Source organism: Protopterus annectens, chromosome 2.part2 (assembly GCF_019279795.1).
Source record: "Protopterus annectens isolate FY-2018-M chromosome 2.part2, PAN1.0, whole genome shotgun sequence".
Lineage (NCBI taxonomy): Eukaryota > Metazoa > Chordata > Ceratodontiformes > Protopteridae > Protopterus > Protopterus annectens.
Genome location: NC_056730.1, coordinates 363,803,967 through 363,819,780, shown reverse-complemented (window position 1 = coordinate 363,819,780; position 15,814 = coordinate 363,803,967). Strand labels below are relative to the sequence as shown.

The following is a 15,814-nucleotide window of genomic DNA, read 5'->3' as shown; positions in this document are numbered from 1 at the left end:
TGACTTCATTTTTCAGTTAATTTCTAACAAGAAGTACCCCAAAGCTTCTCCAGAACCAGTGTTACCTGTTCCCTACCCTTCATTTTTCTGCTTTATAAGAATAACATCATCTTCATGTCATCATTCCTGAACACAGTATTTGCCTTTCATAAGTCTTCCATCTTTCTGCTACTTTAACTCCCTTCTCTGCCATAGTCATACCTAGTCCAAAAAATCAGAATAAAGTGACACTTTTGCATAATATCTCAACCTCCCTGAGAAAAGTTATTACAGCATTGTTCATTCCTACAGGGTCTTCTTCACTGCACAGATATATTAATAATTTTCAAAACCAGTACTTTACCAGCATACTTTCTAGTATCTGAAAGTTTTCTGCAAGCATAATTTGTAATATTTGCAGAGCCATCCTTTTAAACACTTTGCAGTTTAACTGTACCCCTATTTCCTCCTGTCAAGTAAGTATCCATAAATTCCATCGCTATAAGTAGATATTTCCATTTTCTTTCTCCATGAAGAAATATCAACACTACTGCCAAGGAAAAAAATAAATAAAACAACTCATAAGTATTTTGTCCTCTTGGAACACACTGCCTATTTAAACATTTCCAGATTAAAAAAACAGACAGACACGCGTGCGCACAAACACCATGAAATATCCTTAAGCTTCAGGTTCTGTCTTTCACTCAGTCACTCACTTTTAAACAATGTATTTCACTAAAATTCTTAAATTTTTATGGCTCAAATTACCCTCGTCATTCAGCTCCTCATACATGGTTAAGTATGTCACATTCCACATTTCCACATGGATTTTTACACTTGCAACATGCTTTTTTTTGGTAGATTCTGCAATCCTGTAACCCTTTTCAGCCCTTCTGATCTTTACACATTTCTGGTGTCATTTCCACTTAAAAAAAAAAAAAACAGTTTTATTTGTTTAAGTTTAGTATTGCATTTTCTAATTTTTTTAACAAGAATTCCAAAAAGCTTATTGGCCCACAAGCTACTTTTCCAGTGTTTATTTGAATTACTTCTCGAAAATGTATCATTCTCAACAGTAATTACTTTACCAAATTCTCTGTAATCAACATTTAAATAAGTAATGCTTCTTGTATTACACATGTATCCATGCTGCTTTCTGTAGCTCACTACTAAATGCCCTCTTTCTGATGCCTATAAGATTACTCGGACAACATATGCTGTATTCCTTCCTTATCCTCCATGGCCACTCCTCTTTGTTGTTGTTGTTTAGTCATTTAGTCAAGTCCAGCTTTTCATGACCTCAGGAACTTTTAACTCTCCAGGCCTGCCTATCAACAACCGCTGCTTTAAATTCTTCCTGATTCATATATATTACTTTGGTAGTACTGTCTATTATTTTAGCCACTGCCAGCCCTCCTTTCAAAAAAAAAAAAAACTTCCAGGTCACTGTGGTTGTCATATTTCCTCCCATTTCTTATCTAACTGGCATGACAAAATAATGTAATTCAGTGAGCCAGAGATTCCAAGTCACCATACTCTTCATCGTCACTGGATGGAGTGCTGCAGCTCATAATAGCTCATATCCCAATTATGATGTAACGAGAGAAAAGAGTAATGCTTTCAGTAATTAGTAGGTGCGTTACTACCGTCCACTGCATCTTTACTGCCCTTGTTGTGACTTACACATTGGCTTCTGCATTCTTAGCTTCAATATCCTGTTTCCTAAGTCCAGTTTGTCATTATCCAGACTTCATTCCTCACAGTGGTAGGGTTTGTTTCCTTGGTAAATATATTCATATTTGGTCTGCTTAATAGCTATTAATCAGGAAAAGACAACACTGAACATTAAGCACCTATTTGTAAGTGTACTGTACCTAACGTTTAAAGAATGGTGATAGAAAAATTATTTCTTAAATCATGTTTAATTTCTTTGCGCATACTGTGTGGTATAAAAACAAAATAAATAAAGATTGCTTCATCAAATTCACTTAAATATGGGACCTTGCACTATCTGTTTTTAAACAGTGTCTTAAATGAAAAAATAAATAAAAAAAAAAAAAGCTGTTACTAAACAATGAACTCTGGATCCTGATCAAATCAACCAAAGCCAGCTATGAGGTAAAAATTGCCACGCAGGCAGAGGACAGCCACAAAGCCTTTTTTGACTATGTTAGAAACCTTAGAAACAATGCTTCAGGGCTGTGCAGAGCTAATAGTAAATATTATCACATACTCGGAACCAGGAGATATAGCCAGTCTACAAATGGATAAATTTAGCTCTAGCTTCACGCCCTCACCTCCTACATTGCCTCTTACTCACATCTCAGCCCCCTCTAATACACCATAAACAAGTCCTCATGAGACTATCCAAGGCTAAGAACTCTGCTTCTGTGGCACCTTAGCACAACAATAAATAGGACATGCTGGAGGGATAGATTCATATCCCAAAGGCTTCCCGTGCTCTGGAATAAAATCCCAGTCCATTTTAGGCAGAGCCCCTCACTAACCCACTTCAAGAGAAATCTTGATGAGTGGATGGGAAATCGTAAATTTGCTCCTGGGATTACTTCTATGGCCCTGCTGGACAGAGGCTCAGGAATCTAGTCTAAAAGGGAGGCAAACACTAACACATTCTGGCTAGGCTTATAAATGCCCTAGGGCAGATAGCCTAGTACCTACCTATGAACCTGATAACGTATCGGGGCTCTTACTAGCCATCCTGAAGTAGAGTAGAACCTGTCAGACACCCTACAGAGGCTATTCAGTGTCAGCCTCAGTACAGGCTTTGTGCAAGATGAATGGAGGACAGCAACTGTCATCCCCTTACACAAAGGTGGAACATCAGCTGATTCAGGAAATTGTACACCCAAGGGAATGACCAGTCTCATTGGTAAGGCTATGGAAAGGATCTTTATGGAATTAATAAATAAGGACATAGATAATATACAGACTCAGAACTCAAGCCAGTTCAGATTTGTTAAGGGCATGTCTTACTTACTTTACCTGGCTGACTTATTTGAGGAGATTTTTTAAAGCAATGGATGAGAGCAAATCAGTACACACTGCATTATTTAGAACTCAAAAAAGCAGTTTGACTCCATTCCATACTCTGGTATCATAGATAAACTGTCCCAGCTAAATTTTAATCTCTGTGTAACTCATTGGATAGCAAATTGGATCACAAATGGAACCCAGAAAGTTAGGGTGGGCTGCTGTACCCCCTCCAAAAAGACCTGTCACTAGTGGTCTACTCCAGTGTTCTGTACTTGGGCCACTCCTCTTTGGCATTTACTGGTCAAAACTACTGTTAAGAGTTTATGGCTGACCAAGTTTGCAGGTGACTGTAAACCTGGTACTATCATAACCACCCCAGAGGTCACCAAGATTCTTCAAGAGAGCCTTTCCCCTTCAGTGCATATCTGTCCAATTATTTGACACACACACAAAAACTCAAATACCCACAATGCTTTTTTACTATGAAAAATTGGTAAACAAGGCAAAATAAAATAAAAGGCCTAAATCATAAAAATTATGCAAAATATTTCAAAACTCTTGTCCCTCGTCTTGGTGTCACACAGGCTACTGTGGGACTGTGTATGCTTTGCACACAGACCCTCAGTTTACCCTATCCTTTCTGATTTGGTGCACATTTACAAGTCCATTGGGGGGCATAAACATCTACTCAAGAGATCTCTGTCTGTTTTGCAACATAAATAGAAAATATTGAAGGGGAAGACATGCATCAGTAAATTGGAATTCTCCTCACCACATAAAGCAAAGTATGTGTCTTACTTTGCTCACATGTAATCTGGATAAATGGATGTGTCACTGCAAATCCACCCCTGGTTTAGCACCCTTGTCCCTCATAGATAGAGGAAAAGCTCATCTCTTGTTATTGATACTTAAAATGTAAGGGCTAAAAACTTCATAGAAATGTACGGATAGGCTTCTAAAGATCCTCATGGCTCAGTTGCCTAATAAGTACCTATGAATCTATAAATGTTTCTTACTGTGCCCCAAGTTGCAGGATAAGCAGGTAAGGGAGATGGAGGTGGTTTCTTTTGAGTACTAAGTAGAATTTGTGAAGAAGCCTATCCTTGGCAGGATATTGGCTCTTATTTTAGAAAGTACAGTTGTGTACACTTACCATAAATGTAGATGTTCGAGTGTATTCACTGTTGCAGTCATTACATTTGGGTTATCTGCTGGCAGGTTGCCCTCATTCGGCCTGATTAACAAAGTCTTGGGTCCTGCGTCGGTTGCTGTCCCTTCTTCCATGACGTCAGGTTGTCAGGGGTATAAAACATGCAGCCGACGCCATTTTCATCAGTTTTTCTTGCCCCAGATGTCAGGTGCCCCCCAAATGGGGAGCAATATATATATATATATATATATATATATATATATATATATATATATATATAATTTAGAACACAAAAAATATACCTCCAAGCAAAAGCAAATACACCAAAAAGGCTTTTAAGCATAGTAAAAGAAAGAAGAGGTATAGTAAGAGAAAAACAGGGGGCTGGAAGGTGGGTAACCAGGACTGCAACAGTGAATACACTTGAACATCTACATTTATGGTAAGTGTACACAACTGTACTATGTTCTTCATGTTTCACTGTTGCAGTCATTACATTTGGGTAGATTCCCAAAGCTATGGTTGGGAGGATGGATTTATACAGAATTAGGAGCAGCTATAAGGCCTTGCAGGACAGCAGTGGCAAAGCCAGCTCTGGATTTAGAGAAGAGAGGTAAATGGTAATGTTTGGTGAACGTATGAATTGAGCTCCAGGTAGCAGCTTCTAGAATGTCTCTGGTAGGAACCCCTCTGAGAAAGGCTGCAGAAGTAGATGCAGCCCTGGTGGAATGAGATCTGATCCCCTTGGGGATAGGTTTACCATGGTGCACATAGCAGAAACAAATACAATGGCTTATCCATTTAGAAATAATCTGCTTTGAAATAGGTTTTCCCTCTGCCCCTGCAGCAAATGCCACCAGTAGTTGCTCAGATTTTCTTAGAGGTTTTGTCCTGCTTAAGTAGAATCTAAGTTGTCTGTGTACATCCAATGAATGCAGAAGCCGCTCACCCTTGTTCTGTGGATTGGGAAAGAAAGTTGGCAGATGAATGGTCTGATTAAGAGCCACACTGGATACCACCTTAGGCATGAAAGATGGATTGGTCCTGAAAGCCACCCTGCCCGGATGAAAAATAATGAAAGGCTCCACTGCCATAAGAGCCTGTAATTCTGAAATCCTTCTAGCTGAAGTGACTGCTGAAAGGAAAGCTGTTTTCCAGGAGAGAAATTTTAAATCTGCAGTAGCAGCTGGTTCAAAAGGAGGTAGAGTGAGTTTTTCCAAAACAAAATTGAGGTCCCATGCAGGAGCTGGTGTTCTCCTGGGAGGTCTTAAATTTTTGGGCTCTCTGAGGTACTGCTTTGGCAGAGGATGAGAAAAGAGGGGAGGCTCTGTGTTGTAATGAGCTGAAATGGCAAAGGCATGGATTTTTATAGAAGAAAAAGATAGGCCCTTGTGAAGCATCTCAGTTAAATATTGCAGAATCTGAGGAATATTGGGCATTGCTGTGCTTATTCCTTGTGCTTGGTTCCAGGCACAGTATCTTTTCTATTTGTCCGCATAAACTTTTCTAGTACTAGGCCTTCTAGCCTCCAAAATGACATCCATCACAGGTTTGCTGAGAGATGTAACTGGTGAAATTAGTTGATTAGCCATGCTGCAAGATTCAGAGTTTGGAGCGGAGTGTGCAGAATTTGATAATTCTGCTGAGATAGTAGGTAAGGTGTCAGAGGCAGGTACCACGGAGGAAGGTGCGACATATTGCGTAGGAGCAGGTACCAGTGTTGGCGAGGCCAGTTTGGAGCAATCGGTATCATTTTTGTTTTTTCCTGTCTGACTTTTAGTAAAACCTTGGAGAGCAGAGGCAGAGGGGGAAAGGCATAGACTGATAGGTTTTTCCAGCTGAAGGACAGAGCATCTACTTTCCAAGCTTTTTTGTGATGAATTCTTGTGCAGAATTTGTCCAACTGATAGTTTTGGGGTGAGGCAAAAAGATCTATATCTGGGCCTCTCCATTTGCGTGTCAACATGCTGAAGATGTGTGGATCCAGTTTCAATTCATGTGGGTCATAAGATTTCTGCTTAGTGCATCTGCCAGAGTATTTTGCTTTCCTGGCAGGAATTGAGCTTGTAGATCTATTTGGTAAGTCAAGGTCGTGTTCCACAGTGCCATGGCTGGTCTGCAAAGGGGGTAGGAATGGGTACCCCCCCTGCTTGTTTATGTACCACATGACTGTGGTATTGTCTGTCTTTATCAGTAGTTGTCCTGGATGAAGATAGTCCTTGAAGGCTGTCAGAGCATTCTGTACAGCTAGCATTTATTTCTGGTTGATAATGTAGGTGCATTTGATTTGGGCTCCATTGGCCCTGAATGCATCTCCCTGCCAGATGTGCCCCCAAGCATAATCTGATGTGTCTGTAGTCAGGGTTTGGGCGGCAGGGGGTGGAATGAATGACAGTCTCTTGTTTTGTTGGCAGGCCTCTGCCCACCATAGGAACTCTACCTGCAGGCAAGGAATGATAGGAATCATTGTTTCCAGGCTGTGACAATGTTGACTCCATAAGCTTTTTAGGTACCATTAAAGTTTCCTCATATGCAGTTTTGCATATGGAATTATTAGGATGCAGGAGGCCATGAACCCCAAGGCCTGCAGAATTTGTCTTGCAGAAAGCTAGGCTTTTGTGGCCACCTGTTTGAAGTAAGTCATCAATTGAATTCGTTTTTCTGGCATAAGGCTAGTCATCCGGGCAGTTGTATTCAAGCTTGCACCCAGGAATGTAATTATTTGAGAGGGTACCAGTTGTGATTTCTTTTCATTTATGGTGTACTCTAGACAAGTTAGAAGTCTTTTTACAAATGCCAGATGTTTTAGAAGAGTGTCCTTGTTTTCTGCCTGAATTAGACAATCGTCCAGGTATGGATAAATTTGAATATTTCTTTGTCTGCAAAATGCAATTACTGGTGCCAGGCATTTTGTGAAGACCCTGGGCGCAGTAGATAAGCCAAAGGGCAGTGCAGAGAACTGGTAATGCAAATAGCCTGCTTTGAAGCGGAGGTATCTTCTGCAAGATTCCCTGATTGGGATATGCAGGTAAGCCTCTTTTAAGTCTATAGTTACCAACCGGGCATCCTTGCCTAGCATAGGCAGTAACTGTTGTAGAGTCAGCATCTTGAATTTTGGAATGTCCAGAAATGTATTTAGAATGGATAAGTCCAGAATTGGACGCCATGATTTGTCCTTTCTGGGTACCAGGAAAAGTCTTGAATAAAAACCTTGTCCCTTTTCCTTTTCTGGTACTGGTTGAATAGCCCCCATATTCATGAGGGACATAACTTGTTTCTGGGCCTCTGCCCACTGATTTGGAGGTAGATCTGGCCATCCGTTTGGGATTGGCAACGTGTGGAAATGAAATCTGTATCCCTGGGATACTATATTTAAAACCCACTTGTCCTGGGTAATTAGTTGCCAATTTCATGCATGAAGTGCCAGTTTGCCCCCCAAAGGGGCAGCCAAAAGATAAGTGCTTGGTGATTGCAGTGGAAAGTCATTGAGACTACTTACCGTGGGAAGGTGCCTTGTTACTTCCAGATTTGGAGGTGGGGGCACCCCATTGCTTTGTTCTATAAGTTCCTTGTGATTGAAACCTGGAGCCTTTGGAATGTCTGGGTTTGACCTGAGCAGCTCTGGTGGGTACTGGAAAGGACCAGTTCTTAGTAGGCCAATGCCTACTGAACCTGGGTGGCTGCACTTGTAGGAAATCTTTTACAGTTTGTATAGATTTAGCTTTATCTTCCATCTTTTTCAAAACTTCTTCTGCCTTATTACCAAATAGACTGTCCTGTTGTAAAGGAGCATCCAACAATTTTGTTTAACATGATCAGACAGATTTGGCTCCTTGAGCCAATCATGCCTTCTTATCACAGATCCAGTTATAGCGGCCCTGCAAGAGGCCTCCAAGGAATCAAAACCACATTGCAAAGTATGTTTTCCAACTTGTTCAGCTGAATGCAATACATGTTGCAGCTCTTTATTTTCCACACAGCCAGAAATCTACATAATTTTCTGTTTAAGTAAGCCCATGACATCCTGCTGATATTTAAGCATATGAAATTGACAGTGTAAAGCACTGATTGCCAAGGTTGCAGACGTGTAAACCTTCGTACCCCATCTATCCAGCGCCCTGGAATCTCTATCAGAAGGGGTAGGATGTTTAGCAGTAGAAGTCTTAACGCCCTTGGGACCCTGAGAAATGGTTTCAGGGTCAGCAGAAGGGTTTTTAAAGAGGAATTTGTGGGAGTCAGGAACCCTGTAATATCTGTATGGCTTACTAGGAGCCGGAGGCAGGGAATCAGGAGCCATGCTGGATTCTGAGAAAACATAATCAACAATGTCTAGAACAGGAGGTATAGCCAAAGGACTATGCTGAGGAAGAAGAAGGAAATCCCTAAGCCTCTTTTTAGATTCTGAGAAATCCTGACTCTCCCAGTGAAAGTGTTCCCTTAAGATATGCAAAGTTTCTCCAAAAGAAAAATCCTCAGGAGGAGAAGCAGAAGGGATGGAATCTTCTGCATCAGAGTCCTCATAAGGTGGAAAAGATAATTCCTGATCAGAAGAGGAATCAGAAGAAATAGAAACCTAATCTGAAGATTCATAGTCAGTGCCTTGCCTAGGCCTCTGAGCAGAAGGGGGATGGGTACCCCTGATCAAGGTAATTAAATCCTCAGCCATTTTGATCATTTGTTTTTTAGGCAGTGGGGCCTGTACACGTGACCCAAGCATCAGTTTTTGGCCTTAGTTTTGAAGATGGCGTTGGTTTAATATACAAATCTTTAGGCCTGAAAACACCCTCAGAAGCCGGTGCCTTCTCAGCAGCTCCGGACCCATCTAAGGTAGAGACATCCGGGAGTTCAGTACTTAAAGTGTCTGGAGGCATAGTGGACTCCGAATGGGTCTCAGCAGAGGCCTGCAAATCAAAAGTAGCGGGTATCAGGGGCTGCGAAAGCGCCTCACTGAGTACCGGTGAACCAGTGACTGGCTTAGGAGAAGCTTTGTCGTCTGTTTTGGACCTCAGCGGTCTGTCTCTTTCTTTGCGTTTTTTAGGTATTCCGGTAGTCGGATTGCTAACCGATGACATTTCTGGATAGTTAAATCTTGAGCCAAAATATTTAGAAGCAAAAATATACCAACGCTTAATAGTGCATTGATTAAATTTATCACAAAACTGACAGCAAGGCACATTGTGGTCAGGGCCTAGGCAAGGAACATAGTACAAATGAAAATCCTTATGAGGTATTTGCTTCCCACAAGTAATGCAGTTATTAACTTTTACTGACATCGGTAAGGAGCAAGAAAAAGTTCCCCCAACGGGGTACTTAGCTTTAGGTTGAAGACTTTGGTTCTGAAACTCGAAAATGAAAATTTCAGGAGTCGGCTGACCGGCACTTGCGAACTGCTTCTGCTTCGGGCACCGCGCGGCAAGAAAGACTGATGAAAATGGCTTTGGCTGCATGTTTTATACCCCTGACGACCTGACGTCATGGAAGAAGGGACAACAACCGACTCAGGACCCAATACTTTGTTAATCAGGCCGACTGAGGGCAACCTGCCAGCAGATTACCCAAATGTAATGACTGCAACAGTGAAACACGAAGAAAATCAGCTTCATCTTTTCCCTTTCCTTATTTATGTAGGAATTTCTTTAAAGGAAAACCAGAGTTTCACCAAATTATTAGCTCTTTTTTTTGCTTATCTTTGCATTTGAGTTACTTACTTTTATCCTAACCTTGTGGACTGCAAGATTCAAGCTACTTCTCAGTGCTTCAGATTTCCGTGTTACAGGTTCTGTCTTGTTTCATCCATTGGGGAACCACTTTAAATAGAGATAAGTCTGAACTGACTCCTGTGAAAGGGAAGCATTTCTTAGTGGTAGTTCTATAGGCTTTCAGTTGGAAGGTGTAATTGCCTGAGTACATAGAAGGATTGCTTCCTTTGATTCTTGAAAGTGGACAGCATATTAGCTGGTGTGCACTAACAAGGATTGGGTATAATGGCCAGCTCGGTATGTGTTATACCTAACCCAAGACTATATGTAAGAAATGTTCACTGGTATTTTAGCAACTTATTGGGTTAATAATACACAACCACAAAAGAGATCCTTCCACTGATCACTTATTGAGGAAGGAATTCCTATAGTGACTGTCAGACTGCCTTTGTCTGGGCTTTACTACTTGTACCACGTAGCTATCACAGAAAGTGACAGCAAATGCTTATGACTATGTCTGGGTAGATCTTTTGTCAAAACTGTAAAGAGGGGAGGCTGTGATCACTTGCTCAAAAAGTCCTAAAACGTCATTCAGAAGAGGTGCTGTCTATGTGCTCCATAAGCTTTCTGGCATATTTCAAGTGAGGGGTGCTATTGGTAATAACAGATGATATCTCAATGATATGGTACACCAAGAAACAAGGGGACACTCAGCATTATCCCCTTTGCATACAGACATTACTGTTTTGAAAACTTGCTGTGCAAAAGAAAGTGAATATTCATTCTCTATTCTTTTTGCAGGGGACAGCCTGTCATGTGCTATGGGCATAAAGATTGTCTTATGTGATGAATGAATTCTTAACAAGAAGTGGCTTCCCTGACTACAGAGCAGTGAGACTTGTCTGTGTTCCATCTGAACTCCCAAGTGCACAACATTTGTTTTATGATCTCTCATGCACAGGTTTTTCCTGCCACTACTTTCTCAGTCATTTTATTTGTGGTTCTTCTGTACTCATTTCTCCCATCTCCTCTCATTCAAAAATATCTAAGAATCCATTCATCCTTCCATACATCCATCCATCCATCCATTCATTCTTTCTTGTGCTAATCAGCACATTGAGCAATGAGCTCTCCCAAGTACTAGTTATTTCCATAATGGTTATATTTTTTTACAGGGTTGGGTGGCTAGCCCGGCGCCCACCCATCCTCCCATGTATACACATGGGGTTGGACACACCACACACTCACAACTATGGCTAATTTAGAGTGTCTAGTCCACCTACGGCATGTCTTTGGAAGGTGGGAGGAAACTGGATCACCTGGAGAAAACCCACACAAACTCAGGCTGCTAAGAATAAAAAGAGAAAAAGCAACCATCATCCTGGTGACTTCAAGGTGGCCAAGACAGCAATAAGCCACCCTTCTGCAGCAAGTGACACTGACTCTGCTAATGTAGGTGTGCCAGTACTTGACCTTTCTTTATGTCCAAGATGACAAAACAATATATTTCAACCTGAATGATCTTTACATTATAATTTGGATTATCTCATTTTTTTTTCATAATAGCCACCTCTTCTTTCCAAAGTTATTGGTTACTGACATCCTTAAAGAACCTCAGCACTAGAAAGGCATACCTAGAGAAATGGAAGTGGTTTTCCTTTGTGTGTTTAAAGAATGACACTAACCCCTTGACATGTATGTTTCTCCAGCAGTACCTTGCAAACTTGCTTAACACAGGTGCATTAAGGTGTACATTTGAAGTTTTTACTGGCCTGCCTTTTCCCACAGTGGTTTTCCAGGAACAGTGAAAACAGTTCATGATAGCAACTGCCCTCCTACAGTCTCCTAGACATTCTGTCACAGCAGAATAGCAGCTGAATTTTTTTTTTACTGCGAAGCTGTTGCTGGCTCCTTGTAAATATAAGACTACGACATATTCCCATTAATGTCCTAGAAGACTTTGTTTTTTGATGCAGTCACCTTAGCCAGAGAGGTTTCAATGATACAGGTACACCTGTATATTGAGCCTTACTCAGTCTTCACTAGAAAAGGGCAACTTAAAAAAATATATACCCCTTTACTGGATAATCAAATCTCTGATGTTGACTTTTAATCTTTATTTCGGTTGCTTGTCTCTTTCCTAAGCAGAAATCTATGGTTGAAAGAATTCTTCATGTAATATGTATGCATTGTGCTTTCAAGTGGCCTGATCAGTTATCTGCGCTTTTATTGAAGGGAAAATGTGGTTGGCTTGTGGCAAACCAGACTCTCTTCATTGATGCTGCTAATTGTGTTGCCATTTTTGTCTAGGAGATCAGGGTTCACTTTACCAGAACAGTAGCTATAATTAAGACCCTTTTCAAAGGAATTTCTGCCTTTTGTTTAATGTGAATCTGTGACGGTCTCTGTCCAAACATCTGTGAAGCATTAAAAGTTGGATGTGTAATCCAGGAGCATAGTAGCCATTTTTTTTGCCATTTGCATTTGGCACGCTGTTTGTGACCTGCCATCCTGGAGCTGGACTCTATAAATACTGTTTGGTACTTTTCCATAGAGCCATTGCATACTAAGAAAGTGGCAGGGACAATGTTTGTAGTACATTTGTGTGCGTATTCATCATAACAGTAGGTGTGTGAAAGCTGCTGTGGTGGCACAGAGGGATAAAGCCTTGCGGTCTATGTGATCCAGGTTTGATTTGTACTTCAGGCAACTGATGGAGTTTCAGGGATGCTCTTTGATGATACTCCCTAAGGGGACAATTGGTCCAAAAAGGGGAAGAAGACGCCCACCCCATAATAGAAGTACAGAGGGCCGAGCCCCAGGATTCCCTTAGGAACCACAATTAGATTCAGCAATATCGGAGCAGTCCATGTGGTAGAAGGATGGTAGACCCACTGTGGACGTGGGGCCTCTGGGACCCACAGTAGTAAGATGAGGTATGAGAGAACACACAAAAAAAAAAAAAAATAGATGTATGAGTTTAAAGTCATTGTCTCAGGATAAGTCTCCTCATTTCCTTGTGTGTACTCAGTCTTGTAAATAGTCGGCTGAGCATTTTGTCTTAACATTTAAACCACTTATTTCCAATTAGCCTCATCATTTATATGTTGAGCAGTTTTTAGTTTTGTTATTGTTGTACATAATTTACTTGAGTTGATTTAGATCCTCAGGCCCTTATAACAGTCTGTGTCTGAACTCTTACGTATATGTTAGTGTTCAGCATAAACACCATTTCTATTTTTGAATAAGTACTTATATTCTTTTATATTGCATAAATGGTAAAATAGAATCCTAAATTGCTCTTTTTCCTTCTGATCATTTATGAAAAATAACAAAAGCAGTTAGAGTGTTTTTTGTCTTTTACTGTTAGTAAACAGTATATTGCCAGGTAGTATTTCAAAGCCCATCTCCCACTTGACTTTCAGACCACCTTGGAATTATGGGCATTGTGTTAGCCCAACAGTGCTGACTAAACCATAGATCCTTCTGAATCTGTAATAAAGGCTTTGCAGTTGAAAGTCTCTTGTTATAGTATTACTCAGACCATGTACTTTTTGTATCACTTGTGAAATAGTAAAAATGTGTTCTACAGCAAATGTTGGAAGTGTTATAAAATCTGGCCTTTCTTACCTGTTTATTCTCAGCGTAATACATTTGCCTAACAACGGAAACTGTCATTTTTTTCACTATTCTGTAGATTTAAGCAAAATATCCAGTAATCCTGCATGATAAATAACATGTCTAAATATTTTGTCTTAAAGCCCCAGAAGAAAGAAGAACAGCAGTCAGAACAAAAAGCAAGTCCAAGAAAGGCAGCGGAGCCCACAGTCGATCTGCTAGGACTGGGTAAGTAATAGTAATTAATTGTAATGCAGTAAGAAAGAAGTGTGCTAAAATTAAAGCAGTCACCTTATTCATAGTGGCACTAACACTGATTAGTCGAACTCGACAAACAGCATGTGTGACAGCGCACTAAGAACCGAGTGAGATGCCCTGTCCTGGTGTTTGAAATGACGGCCATAGTGACAGCGAACTTTTTAACAAAGCAGAAGTAATGAGCTCCTTAGGGACTGCACAGCTATCAGTCATCTTCAGAAACTTTAGAGGCTGTGACAGTTCTACCTTAACTACATAAAAACTGTTTTTTTTAATGCAGGGAAAAGACAGAATGAAGACATAGCTGCTTTGTTCCAGTTATAAAAGTATTACAGCTTTATAATACTTCAAGAGAATTGGGCAGTTTGAGCTGGCTGAAGCAGTTACTTGTATTTGACAGACTTCCTTATTTTTCATTTTTTTTTTTTTTTTGCATCTCAGGTCCCCTGTGGTCTCTAATGACAGTGTGAATTGTTCATTTTACTACAACATACCCTTTGTTCTTTGGGTTGACAGGTGACAATACGTTGTTTGTCTTGTAAGAAAACAGTTTTTGACTTGAGAAAGTGGCTGTCTCATTTTTATCCGCAATTCTGTCAGCTTCTTAAATTTGCTGTCCCTCAGAGGCCATAGCATCGTAGACAGAGCATCTGCTTAGAGAGAAGTTTTATTAGGTGTAACATTATTGGGGGGCTTTGAGACCACAGTATTTCCCCAGTCTTATATGTGTCAGCTGAAGTTCATACCTGACACATCGTTATAATGCAGTGAAATTAAAAAACTGTGTTTGAGATTTCCAGCAGCTTCTGTAGCGAATCTCCACGGAATAATGTGTGTGATGACTGAGAGTCATGCAAATATTTTTGCTCGAGGTAAAATTCTTAGAGATATCCTCATATGAATTTGGATGGGAAAGCAGGACAGAAATAAAGTGTTTTAAATCTGAAACAAAAATAGAATGTAAGGCTAGAGACTAGGAGTATGATTATGCATATTTTTGAATATTGTAACTATGTATTTTTGATTGCAAAGCTTGCATTGCATACCATGACAGTATTTATTAGTTTTATCATTATCATTTTGCAGATTTGTAAGCATTGTTGGCATACCTTGCATATTAATAGATGTACAGCTGTTGTCACTTTTTCTTTCAAATGTCACTGTTGGAAGTATGCCTGCATGTGTATATGTGTGTGTGTACATGTACATATATGTGTGCGTGTACACAGTGAGTTGGGGCTCATTTCCTTCTGTGTCCCAGAACTGGGGTTACATAGTTGTAACAAATGTTCTTTGGAAATGAGGAGAAGTGATAGAAAAATCACTTTGCTCTAACTAAAAGATGGGAATCAGAGGACCTGATAACCAAATGGTGCAGGCTAAATATTTTTAGACTAGTGAAACTGTTAAAAAGACATACATTAACAAATGTAATAATATAGAATACTAGGTGACACTGACATAAAAATAAATAACTTGTGAAGACACTGAAATAGTATGGCAGCTTGCAGAGCTTGTAACACAAATAGGAGAGTAATGTAGTGAGTCTGTGGTGGCTGAAAGAAAGATCACATGTGAATGAGCGCAGATGACACTCCCAGAGAAATAACAGTCACTGACATTGTTTACTTATGAAATCAAAGCTATTAACAAGTTGTTTGCAGAATGAGAAGTAAACTTAAGAAAGGTCACATTTTCAAGGTGTCTTAGATATGTAGTTACACCACATAGCCAAAGAATACTGTCATTGAACCAAGTAAGTCAGTTGTATGTTGTATCAATATTACATCCTAAATGTTTTGGGCTAGATCAAGCAGACACCAGCTTTTACAAGGTGAATTTTAGTGCTGAGGTACGAAAATGGCGTGAGGGTTTATGACCAGTATATATGACTATAGTACTTTGTCTCCCAAACGTAGCATTTATGTATGTCCCCTTGTATCATCCTTAGCCCTTTGGATGGTGACTCTACTACATGGATGCTGTGGATGTTCTTCGTGTTTCACTGTTGCAGTCCTCACACTTGGGTTATCTGCCTGCAGGTAGCCCTCAGTTGGCCCGAATACCAGAGTCTTGGGATTTATGCGTCAGATGCTGTTGCTTCTTCCATGACATC

The 15,814-nt window shown here is 40.3% G+C and overlaps 1 protein-coding gene across 1 annotated transcript in view; it reads left to right on the top strand.

The window, feature by feature from the left end:
- The window catches only part of SMAP1 (small ArfGAP 1), a 3,101,511-nt gene that overhangs the window by 1,888,872 nt on the left and 1,196,825 nt on the right, over positions 1–15,814 (top strand). The window contains exon 7 of the mRNA XM_044063898.1: positions 13,584–13,668. Within this exon, the coding sequence (XP_043919833.1) occupies positions 13,584–13,668 (85 nt within the window). The remainder of the gene's footprint in view (positions 1–13,583; positions 13,669–15,814) is intronic.